This window comes from Manacus vitellinus, unplaced genomic scaffold (assembly GCF_001715985.3).
Source record: "Manacus vitellinus isolate BGI_N305 unplaced genomic scaffold, ASM171598v3 scaffold_12_pilon, whole genome shotgun sequence".
Taxonomy (NCBI): Eukaryota; Metazoa; Chordata; class Aves; order Passeriformes; family Pipridae; genus Manacus; species Manacus vitellinus.
In genome coordinates this window covers 10,979,988-10,992,783 of record NW_021938949.1, presented here as the reverse complement: position 1 = coordinate 10,992,783, position 12,796 = coordinate 10,979,988, and the positions used below count along the sequence as shown (strand labels likewise).

General features: G+C 38.2%; 1 protein-coding gene across 3 annotated transcripts in view; it reads left to right on the top strand.

Annotated features, from left to right (window-relative positions):
* VPS35L (VPS35 endosomal protein sorting factor like) overlaps nucleotides 1–12,796 on the top strand; it is a 50,011-nt gene that overhangs the window by 27,562 nt on the left and 9,653 nt on the right. For all 3 annotated transcript variants that reach the window (XM_029957767.1, XM_029957768.1, XM_029957769.1), the window contains 3 exons: nucleotides 752–829; nucleotides 2,002–2,116; nucleotides 12,175–12,314. In XM_029957767.1, the coding sequence (XP_029813627.1) occupies nucleotides 752–829; nucleotides 2,002–2,116; nucleotides 12,175–12,314 (333 nt within the window). The remainder of the gene's footprint in view (nucleotides 1–751; nucleotides 830–2,001; nucleotides 2,117–12,174; nucleotides 12,315–12,796) is intronic.

Below are 12,796 nucleotides of genomic sequence, written 5' to 3'. Positions count from 1 at the left end.
GTCAGGATATGTTTGCAGTTGTCCCATTCCCTGGTCAGATTATATGGCAAAATAAGTCTAAAGTATTTTTATCAAGTGTTTATAAAGTAAACTTTGATCTCATCTCTGATTTTATCTCTCTAAACACTCTGAAGTTCTTGCTTGACAGGCACGCATGGTATCATTGCAACAAAGAAAACAGGCTATCCTACAAGAGACTTCATGTCTAATAAAATAAATGGCCCTTTTGTGCATTCAGAATTTGGGTTCTCTCTTCTATAATCCTCCATCTAGGAGAGATTAGACTGTGTCTGGCTGCAGATTCAGGCACAATCCTGCTATGACTGGGAAGGTTAATCCCTTTTCTGTATTGAGTCACAGGTAAGCATTAGCTGCATCTGATTCCTTTGGAACATTGTATCTTCTCTTAAATATTTTTAGTGTTTTGGCTTTTTAATCAGTGTGTTAGCTAGAAATCACTATTGTTCTGCTAGGAAAGAGGTGACAGCACTATAGCTGGGAAGCAAAGGATAGGCTAAAGGCGTGAATAAATCAATGAGTCTACCTTCACAAAACAAGTCATATTTGCTTTAAGGAACAGTCACTAAAATTCTCCAAGTAAAAACTAAATAGTACAGTGAGGGCACGCTGTATCAGAGTTCCTTTTGGCTCTTGCTGTTCTCTAAATGCATGCAGTAAAACATGCAGTTTGTTATTTGCCACTGGGGCTGTGCATTTTTCTTCATGGTTTTCTTTTGGCTTTTATGTGTAGTCTGTGAACCAACTAGCAATGGAAACAAGAAAGGTGATGAAAGGAAATCATTCCAGAAAGACTGCTGCATTTGTCAGGGTAGGTCTGACTAATAAATTTTGAGCCTGCTTTCTTTGCAGAGAACACTATTTGCTGCCACCTAAGTTGGTAATTTTTGAAAAACTAGTTTGTTAGTATTTTTTGACACTGTTTGTAGTCTCATTTTCTCTCGTTGCCATCTCTCTTTCCTCTCGAAAGATAATGCTGCTGTTTAAGAAATAAAAGACCCAAACCATCTAATAGCAGCTTTGTATTAAAAAAGAGCAGCAAGATTTGACTCCCTCTCCAAAGGGAGGCTTGTGGGCGAGCTGTTTGTGTGAGTTCTAGAAAGCTCAGCTTTTCAATTTATATTTAAAATAAAATACCAGATTTCTGTGTAACTCAATCACAGAGAGAATGGGAGATGGGGTAAAAAATATATTCAGACTTCTGTCTCATAATATCAGAGTTGATATGCTGAAATCAGTATTTGAATTTCAAATGCAGGGCTCCTTTCGGCTTTAGTGCCTCTGAGTCTGTATGGATATGGTCAGATGTGCTTTGAACTGTGCACAGGCTGTGCCAAATGCTTGTGTTCATTTCTTCTAACCTGAAATGTAGCAACCAGAGTGTCTCCATCTCCTTGTGTTGGGAAGCTGTTTGCTTTCCTGCTATTAATGAGAGGACTTTTGTTAAGGGCACCTGTGCCGTGTCCTGGACAAGGGATGCTGGGGTGACACTGGCCAGCTTCCCTGTGCCTGGGGGCTGCTTGCTCCATCCAGCTGTTTGGGCTGTTCCATGGGCCTGCAGCTGCAGCACTCTGGGCTGGATCTGCTTCCTCCCAAATACACACAAGGCACCTGCTTTGGCCAGTTTGCCACATGGTTTGTCCCTGAGGACAGTACTCTGCTTTTCTAGTTAGCTTTTGGTCTTGAGCTGCAGGCTGGTTCCCTGAGGAGAGAGGATCCCTCTGAGCTAGAGTCATAGTGTAAGTTTTGAGCTTATCTAGTAATAATAACAATAATAAAAATATTTCAATCATTACTGGAATACTTGTTAGAAATTTAAAGTTGCTGATTTGGGGTTTCACATAATATTTGCTTTTCATCTCAAAAACCTTTCCAGAACTGATCTACAGATTTTGATTCCTAATGGTGTATAAAATCAGTAAGGATTGCTATAACTCTGAGATAGGAATTTTATTCAGTTTAATTTTTTTTAATTTGATTTAGGCTTGTGTTGCCTTCTGCTTCATTACAATTCCGTCTCTGAGCAGCATCTTCACACGTCTTAATCTGTACCTACACTCTGGACAGGTTGCTCTGGCAAATCAGTGCCTTTCACAAGGTAAGGCATGAATTTGTCTGCTTAAAGGATCTCTTATTGCAGAAATATTTCTAGCTGTGAATTATAACTTGGTCGAAATGCTAAATCATATGTATATTTATGATGTATTTAACATACAGCCCTGTTTCAGGCACTGTTACAGTAAAAACTTGTCATATTAAAGCAGCTCTTCAATTCTAACACAAATCCTGTGATCTCAATAACCAAGACACCTGACTATAGTTAAGATAGTCCTGTCTATGAGGTAGGGTATCCCAAATTACTTAGGAATTATGGAAAACGTGGAATGTTTTTCTCCTGCATAATTATGGAAGCACTCTAATCACAAATGATGTGCTTTATTGTATTGTGGAAAAAGAAAGTAGTTCATCTGTGTAGTAATTCACAGGCTGACAAAACTCTGCAAGGAGCTTGAAAAGAATTAGAAGTTAGGTCAGGAACAGCAGAAACTTGGTATTGAAGCAGATGTGTGATAAATGCTTAGCCAAGAAAATGTACCACTACAGCAGAGTAAAACAATGGAGTGATACCAGATCATATGAAGGTTGAAAAATATATTTTCTTTTTTTTTCAATCTAAATTAGTGATTCAACCAGGCTCTGAGCACAGTTTTCAGCCGTTCTGTTAGCTCAATGCTACGTAATTGGAAATTCTGACAAAATGTGATTTGGGGAAAACAATTGGAACTATTCTGGCACCAGAATGAGCATTAAGTCTGTATTGCCATTTAATATGATCTTTTTCCCCTTCATGTCACAAAGGGAAGACAGTTACCTATTCCAAAAGTCTTCTCATACTTTTAACTGCTTGCAGTATTTTTCTTTTCCTTTTTAAAATGATGTCATTCTACTTCGTTTTGCAATTTTTAATGCTGACTTTAAATGTCTGCTCTCTGATGGTAAACGCTTTTCCTTTACATGTTTTCAGTGGAGCTGTGAGCGTAATAAATTGGATTGCTTTGCAACATCTTTTGTTGTGGCTGCTATTAATTCTCCGTGCTTCTTCACGAGAGCTTGTTTTCCAAGCTCTGCATTTACCAGCAAGTTCCAGCTGCACAAACAAGCTGACTTAGGATGCTGATTAAGACTTTTTAGTGCAGGGTGACTGTTGTATTTCTTTGTTTTGAATCTGATGTTGCCCATATAGCAAAGCAGAGGGATTTCGACTAAAGCTGGCTGTTGTGTCCAAGTATGTTGTGCAAATAAAAGATCTGCAAAGTCCGTTGTTGTGCAATTAGTATTGTGCAGTTTCTTTGTAGATAACAGAGTTTACAAAAATTGGACTCACTTTTTATTCCCCTGGCATTTTGTTTAATTGACCAGTTTAACTTATCCTGTGTATCAATTTCTGTTCTTGTTGCTGTGTTGCAGTGCCTCTCTTGTTGGAAGCAAATACAAAGCAGTTTTTCTGTAGTATTTGATCTTCGAGGATTATGCCCTGCCCATGTTGGGGCCCACTCTGTTATTTAATAATCTTTGAATTTCTAAACTGCTTTTTCACTACTTTTGTCATCCAAGTCTACTCTGAGTGAGACTCCTGGGCCCCAACAATTGTCCAGATTTTTCAATGTGAGAGTTTTATGAATGTGCACAGCTGTTTGACATGTGAACACAATGCACTCACTAAACAATTACAGGATCCCCATCCTGAAATCTTTTATGGTCACAGGTATATGCAAAGTATTATGAGCTCAGTCTCTAAACTGTAGGTTTATTAACCACACTTTCCTGAATTTTAGACCCACAAGCTAGAGAAAGGAGCATTTGGTTCATCTCCAGTTTTATTAAAATGAAGCATGTGCAAAACTCTGGTATTCAGTAACTCACTTCATTTACCAAGGTTTTATTGTTACACACTTTTTTTGCTTCCTTGGAAAAACTATTTTGAGTATAATTTGTATTCAGAGACATGTCACTTGCATGAGTAATTTAGCATGTGTTAACCAGTTAGGCACTGTCTTGGGACATTTTTTGTGAAATGTCTTTCCATATGCTGATGCACTGAAGTCAGATAATGTGTCCTTGAAAGTTACTCCTAACACAGTTTAATCTGTATCCTAACTGCATGAGTAAGAAGAGGTAAGAAGTACTGATTAATTCATAACAGCAAATTTCAATCCAGTCAGTTTACTCAGTTAACTGATGCCAGTTAGACACCAATCTACTAAAACCAATGCAGCATGAAGATTTAAGAGTGTGCAATTAATGCTACCATTAGGCCAGGAAGTGAAATTGTGCTTTGTCTGTAACCCTTATTTCATGCTGATTTGGATTAGCTTAATTGGTTTAAAATTGTGCAGAGAAATAAAACTGAAAGGTAATGTACCTGATGTGATAGCTCAGTCAGCAGTGGAGTGTGCATGGGTGTGTGTGTGCAGTTTGTCTTTAAAGATTCCAGCTGTTGTTTTTAACAAATTAAATTCTTGGGTTTTTCTTAATTTTAAGTTCTTATGGAGGAGTCTAGCTACTTCAGTGAGTAGAGTTTTCACTTAAACACATAACAAAATTGAGTTCCACAACTTCTATTGGCAATAGGGAGATTTCTCTGAATTGGCAATGTATCTAACTTGAAAAAGGAGCAGAATTACATGTTGGGGTAGATAAGGGGAATTAAAAAAATTGCTTTTTTTATAAAGAGGATGTGCAAGTCATAACAATAAATAAAGTTTATGAGTCTGAGGATTGCACTGATAAACTACCAACAACTGGAGAGCCACAGCTAATCTGCTTATAACTGGAGGGGTTTGGTTTTACCTCATTCCCAGTCTCAAGGGGCAGCAGTAGTAGGCTGTCAGTCCTAGTGTCTTGCTATTCCCATTTCCTCTATCAAATCTGAGCCTTGCCTGCTGGGATTTGCCACACAAATCAAGTGTTTGAACTCACCCAAATACTTCAGTATTAGAAAGTTGTAACTGTAATCTTTCTTGGAATAGATTTTCTCTAATACAATGAAATTGGGTCAGAAATGTGAATTTATAGGCTCATGAAATTCCAATCTTAATACACTGATGGATGTCTGTCTGGGCATGCTGTTCAGTATGTACTGAACATGGCTATTGTCTCTTTTGTCTCCAGCTCCCAAGAGCTGCTTTAAATAAAATGAATCTGTAATTATGTTTAAAATGTTTTAGGTGTTTTTGTCCTGGATGCATAGTTTGTACCCTTGGAGAACTATTAAGAGCTCACTTTTGAAAAAGAGATTTTACAGAAATGGGCTTTTCATTTTTTTAGCTGAGCCACTAAATACTGCATGCTGAGAGGAATAAATTCTCATCAGTCATGCTTCCTGCCATGGGGAGTGCTGAGACTAAATTGAGATTAAAAGCATGCTCCGTTGTGTCACTCCTCTGGATTTCTGAGATATAGGTATTATTTTAATTGCACATATTTCCTCCCTGTGGAAATGCTACTTTTGTCTGTCAGAGAACAGCCAGCATGAGTTTTTAATTGTTGGTCACAGCATTCAGCAGGTGGGTGGAGATGACGTAACTTTCTGGTACTGTGTGTTAAGCAGCAGTTTTGTTTTAAAGGCTGTGAAATCCTTGCCTCACTTCAGAAGTAACATGCTGAGTGAATAGGGTAATTCAACTGATTCTATGTGACTAATTTCAGTGGGATACTGTCAAACATAAAATTATGAAAATGGAGTCTCTCTCAGACCAACTGATGCAGACCTTTTCGTTTGCCAAATGCGGATTTCAATTCTGAAGCATACGGTGCTTAATGTACTTCTAGGTATTTGTTCTGTTCTCCAATTGTAGCTGAAACACAGTTTCACCTAGTAGATTGCAAAAGTAATTTCTTTTCTACTGCAGAATATGTTACTTTTCCATGAATGTTCTCTAAATACGACAGGCTTCAGCCAAACTCTGGAGAAAGTATGGTATGGAAAATCTAATAAGTAATTTTAAATCATAGTCTATTAATGTTTGAGAGTATTTTCTCAGTAGCAGTAGATAACAATTTTTAGTGTTTTTTCCTAATCTCCTAAAATCTTCATAGATCTGAAGAATATAAATAGAGAGAATTTGAGGGAAAGAATTTAGAGAAATAAGAATTTGAAGAGATTTTCCTGATTACAGATTTTGGGACTTTTCAGCTATTGCTTCTCTGGTGAGATCGGTGTATGTTGTCTCTGTTATGTTTTTAAATGCTGTTTTCCTTGAAGGTAGCAAAGGAGCTTTGAGGAAAAGTGGTGAGATACTGTTTTCCTTACCAGTAATTCTAGTAATGCTAAATGTTGCTTTATTTGAACAGAATTATGAATTGTACTGTTACCTGGGATTTCCATAGCTGGAAACTTCTCTCATTCCCTGAGCTTTGTGTTGTTCCTCTCTTTATCCCAGCCAATAGCTTTTCCATATGATGTGAGAGAGACGACATCTCTGTCTCTGTAAGCTTTTCAGACTAGTATTTTGTATCAGATTGTCAGTTCTTCAAGTCTGTCTAGCCCATGACCTGTTTTTGAAAGTGTCTAGTAGCATCTACTAAGGGAACCTACAGGGAACACTAATGTATAATGATGCTTCTTGGCTTTCAGCTGCAGGTGATCTAAATACATCCTTCAACAAAGCTTGTGTATGGACCATAGTACTTAATAAAATAAATGGACCAATCCTTAGGAATTTAATTTTTTAATAAATCTTTACTTTTTGACCTTTGTAACTTCATGTGACAGTGAGTTCCATAGTTACCTGTTAGCTGAATGTCTTAGAGCTTGCAGCTGATCTGCAAGTTATACTGAGCAAAATTCAGTCATTCTGAATTCATTTTCTTGCTGTCTGTGAGATGATGGAGTTGGTAAGTTCTGAAGAATTTGTTGTCAGTATAGTCTTTTCTAATAAGGAAACAACCTTAGCACCTTTTTAATCTTTTTGTCCCTTTGGAAATGGGAAGATCAGGACTGTATTCCAGGTATAAATGCACAACAGCTATATAAGTGATACAATGACACCTCAGTTTTCCATTACTCTCCTAATGATTCTTATAATTGCCTTGCCTTTTCGACAGCTGTTTAGGATGTAGTTTTCAGGAAACCGTCTATAATGACTCCAAAATCTTTCATGAGTGTAAATAGCCTATTTAGAGCTTATCTTTCTGCGCTTATAGCAAGGGCTGTTTCTTTCCCCACATGCCTTACTAATATTAGAGTTCATCTGCTGCTTTATTGCTCAGAATCATGAGATCCATCTGTGATGCTTTGCACTCGCGTTCCAGACTAGTCTGCAAACATTGTCACCTCCCAGCTCATCATAAGGACATGTCTCTGCAAAACCTTAAGGAATGCAGTAGTCCTTTTGCTCCACTGTGAAAACTTTTTATTCCCACTCCTTTCCCTGCCCACCCCATCTTTTATTGTTATGTATCCTCGTGAGGACTTTCCTCCTTATCTTCTGTCAGCTTAGTTGCTTAAAGAGCCTTTTCTATAAGGAACACTTAAATATTTTTTTAAACCCAGATATTTGTATTAACTGAGTTACTTTTAAACATAAACTTGGTGGTTCTTTGGAAAACTTGAGAAACTTCTGAGGAATGATTTCTCTCTGCAAATACCATATTGACTCTTTAGCCTTGTATCGTGTTTTTCCATATGGCTGTTCATTGGATTTTTTTTTCACCTCATAATAACAAGGAGAAACCTAGTATTTACCTATAGCATTTCTTATTTCAAAATTTCCAGTATTTCTAGTGGAGCTTTCTTTAGAGACTCCTGCTGATGTGTTACCTCATAATCTTTAGGGATTATGTGGAATGCAGAGAGGCAGGCTGAAATTTGTGGTGTTTTTTGGGGGGGTAGTGATGGTGTGTGTTGGATTTACTGACTACAACTTAAGAATAAAGTATCTTGTGTCCAGTGTTCTGGCTCATCCTGTGTCATCTCCCTGTACACATCTTCCCTTCCACCTCCGTGTGCTGTTGGAAGTACTAAGGCCTTGCTAACAACCTCTGCTCGAGCTATGCCTAAAACTGGCTCTAGCAGGCTTCATCCACATAACTAGCTTTTTATCTGCAGCTAATTCATAGTATGAATTAACATAGTACATTCCAGTTCACCAAGCAGCAGGGCATTCATTTTCTGATATCAACTTTGTTACTTCAAATAATTCTTTGTAGTTTCTGGACTGGAAGTGATGTGCAGATAATTTTAAGATGGAGAATAATGTTCAGTAGTTCAAGGGAAATCCACATTTCAACAATGTGGCAGAACTCTCACAGTGACCTCATTAACGTGAGGAGAAGGTGTTTCATATGTTTGCAACGCTTGGTTGTCAAAACAGTAATGGATTAATTTCTTTAACAGAAAAACTAAGGCAACAAAATCTCCACAATTGCTTCCCATTAATTTTTTTGTGCTGGAGTACAAGGCTTCATTGAATTACCAGCATCTGTCAGATGTGGAAGCAAAATCTTCAGAGTATTAAATTAGGTTTGACAGTGTTGTGAGACATGACAGTGGTGTGGAATGCAGAAGGCTGTGTATGGTCCCTGGTTTTGTCCTTTGGGTGGACTTAGCCTGGTGTAATTGTACCCGGGTCTAAAAATAGTTTGGGTAGGTATGTCAAGCTCGCTCCCTTTTGCTCTTTGAAGGTGGACTTAAGGAGCTTAATTGTTTTTCCATCTCTAATGGCTTTGTTCCTTCTTGATTTTTTGCCTGCCTGAAATCTTAAATTTGTCCAGTTTAATTGGCTATCACAGATGCAACAAATACAATGCAAGCTGAATTTTTATATCTAAAGAGATTGATATATAGGAATATATGGAGGTAAATAAAGTTGTTTGTAGGTATAATTAAATGTGTGTGTACATGTGCCCTCATGAATATTGTCAACAGCAAAACATCCACCACCAATATCACTTGCTTTTCCTTGTGTAGTAGGGTATTAATGGAAGTGCTGACTTGGTTATCCAAGACTGTTAGTTTTTGTAGCCTGAAGGTCAGCATGTATGCTTGGGGGAAAGATTTATAGGATTATGGTCAACCAAAATGAGGGAGCTGCTGTGAAAGGATAAATGTAGCGAAGCATGAAGTATGTTATGTTCGGAGCACTGCACAAGATATTAACAGCAGTCTGGGAAGGCTTCATCATGATGATTTGTTGTAGTGCACAGGCTGCTCTCCCCTTATCCAGTTTAACAGGGGGTCACTTTAGAAGCAGTGTTGTACTTTAGGCAGATAAGGAAACAGCATCTTTTGTCAGAAGAAGCCTTTTTTACCTTTCTTTTTTTTTTTTTTAATCAAGAACATAACATCATTGTGGTTTTTGATGCTTTTTTAGTGGTTCCTTATACCTTTTGGAAGCCAGGAAAAGCGGTGTAGGGTTTTGTTTTAAAACATCTCTACAGTAATAGCTTTAAAAATTGACTTTTAAAGATACAGAGAAAGCACCATTGCATAACCTTGTAATTAAGGTAGTTCAGAATTAAACACTGATGCTCATTTCATACTTCTTAAGAAAATAGCAGGTCTGTGACACCCTGTTTAGTGAACTTCTTCAAACTCAGAGCATGTGATGCATACTGACACCTCCCTGCAAGTGAATAGGGTGGTAGTGTTTGGAGGACAAGTAGCTTTCTGCAGTCTGTAATAAAAACCTTCACATGAATATGCATTTATTTTTGCTTTTTATGAAGCACATATATCTTGGATAAATGTGCTTTTAGTGTTCCAGCATAAAGCCATTTTGTGGTTAGCACAGATTGGCAGGACTTGTAGCAAAATGAACATATTTTCCTTTGCCAGGACTAGCGGATGTACTGAAGTAAAATACAGCTGTTTTGTGCTGTATTGCTTTTTTGACTTGCCTTGTTGCACTGGGGGGAAAGCAGGAGGAAAAAGGCAAGAAACAAGGATTAAAAGTGTGGGGCAAGAGCCCCCCAGTCTTTCCTTTGTGCTGGGACAGTATGTGGGGTTTGCAGGGTGACTCTGTGGCAGTGGGCAGGGACAGCAGCCAGGTGAAGAAGCCCAGGGGCAGCTGCTCTGTGACTGCCATGGGTAGGGAAGAAAAAGATGGAAGCGCAGTGGGAAGTGCAGCAGAACTCGTGGCAGCCCAGGCAGGGCCTGCTGAGCTGTCTGTGGGGCGGGCAGGTCTCTCCTCATTCCAGCAGCACTCACCTGCAGAGGAGCCAGGCATGCTGCTCTTCCCAGCCCGTTAATGAGGGAGCTCCTGGCTCTGGAGCTGCCCAGCCAGATGAGAAGGCACTTCTCATTCACAGCAACAGCAGGAGGGCCAGAACAGTAAATTGAATCAAATTTCAGTTTTTCGAAGTGAAGATGAGAGGGTTTGGGTTTGCATTAGGGCAGAAGTTTAGAGGAGAATGTGTAGGACTGTGATTGCTGGGAGAGCAGTAAATTAGGGTGAGGTATTAGCAGCTCTTTCACTGTGCAGACTGATTGCTGCTCAGGTCATTCTTGTCCTGCCTTCTGAAGTTATTTCATAACAGGAGTGTTCTCTGCACAGACATGGGTACTTTGGTATGCAGACTGTTCTCTGAGGCACATTTTTCGTTTGCCTGGTCACATGTTTTTATTGTATGGTGATGTGGGACATGCACTTTTATTTTTTTTTCTGCTGAGACAACTGTGGAAGTGACAGCGATTCATTTACTTGTGCTAGAATGAACATCTGCTGCTACTTTCCTTCCTCTAATAAAGCTCAGAGAAAGATTACTTACCTTCTTTTGGGTTGGCCGTCTAAACTTGTATGTTATTTGAAAATAAATAAAAAACATTCTTTCACCTCAAAATAAATGTGCAGAATAAAAGGAGGTACGATGTGTGACAGAAGGGGTCTGTGTTCTAAGCACTGAAAAGTTCAGAAAGGCTTGAGCCCTCATGTGCTGAAAAGAAATAAGAGTCAGAAGAACTACAGTTTTTCCAAAGCACATGTTTCCCTGGTATTCCTCATAAGCTTAAATTAGATATCAGTTGGTACTATATTTAGCAAATTTTCTTGGAGTCTCAAATGAATTTTTCCAGAGCAAGCTGCACTCCTGGAAATGTCCATGCCTGCCTGTCAGTGGTATCTCCATCCCAGCCATGTAACACCTCTTTGCTTTCACCAAGAACTCTCTTTTCTCCTTGATAAAATCTGATTTCATGGCCTTGGTACCTGTTACTGTAAAATAAAGACACGGCATTAATTCAGAAGGATGCTTTGAAGTATATGGCTGAACAACTCAAGTGAGATGTGGATACTTGGATATTCTGAAATGTAGCCAAGAAAGTGCAAAACAATGTTGCTGTCAGAAATTTTTTGTGAACTCAGCATATATAGGGGGTCATCTAGTGTAAGAGGGAAAATATTGTTGCTTTTAATTTGTGAATATTAATAACCCAAGGAATAGATGTTCTAGTGTTTGGAATTTTTATTTTTGTAAGCTTAGAGACATACTAAAGAGTTATGAAAAACTTCTTAGTAGCTATTTTGCCAAGGCCACAATGGTGGATGGTTTCTCTAATTCCTGTATTGTGATTCTTGGAAAGAAGTCTTTTATCTAGGTAACTAACAATACCTCAGGTTCTGGTACTATATTAATATTTTACTTTTAAGTATTATAAATAATTAGAGAAATGAAGTTGTATATAACTTCCTTATAACTTTAACAGCCTTTTGTGAATGAATTGGTAAAGAAGATAGCACAAACCTTTTTTCCCCCCCTTTGGATTCCCCATGCTCCTGGCATAAGCACTTCTTTAGATAAGTCAATTTTGATCATGTGCTAATTTCTTTATTATATATTATTAGTATATATTATTATATTAATATTATTTATTATTATATATGTATTATATGTGAAATGATGGTGTCTCCTTATTTCACAAAAGGGAAGAGTTCTAATTTCAAAAGTCTTGAATGAGGCGGGAATTTCTTTTGAAGAAACACCATCACTTGAATTACCACAGAATTTTGACTGCTGAGTCTTGAGTTTTTTTGCAGTTAAGCACAGGTTCATTTTCTGTAATCTGTTGGAATCAAACTTAGAGCAATCATTGGGCCACAGGCACGACTACCATCGTGGCTGAAGTGATAATACAGCAACTCTGTTTTTGTTTTGTAGCTGATGCTTTTTTCAAAGCTGCAGTGAGCCTTGTTCCTGAAGTGCCAAAAATGATCAGTGTAGATGGAAAGATGCGACCTTCTGATGCCTTCCTCCTGGAATTCCTTTGTAATTTTTTTTCCACGTTATTAGTTGTTCCGGTGAGTTGTGTGTGCGTGAACAGCACATGGGCTGGTAGACTATTTTGACTTTCCTGTTGAAAAATTTAGAGTAGACTGGGCTTTTGGAGTGGCAGATACAGTGATTAGTTTTCTACGAGCAAGGTGAACTGATTTGGTCATTGGCTGCAAAATCACTCACCCCAATGGAAAATGGGGAGGCAGAACCTGTGGAGGAGGAGGTGCCTCAGTAGCACCTTGCACTTAACTAGATTGGGGTAGAATGAAATCTACTGTCATTTAATTGTGTAAACATCAGTTACTGTTTTATTACCTAAGCACTCAAAAAAATCCAATACCTTAGCAGGGGAAAAATACAGAGCTCTAGTTTCTATTAGTTTCAGTTACTTTGTTATAGGCTGCCTAATCATTTGAGTGAAAACAATATTTAGAAGATGTGTTTTGGCATAACCTTCTTCTGATGATGAATATTTCACAAAGTACTACCATTCTACACCCTTCCA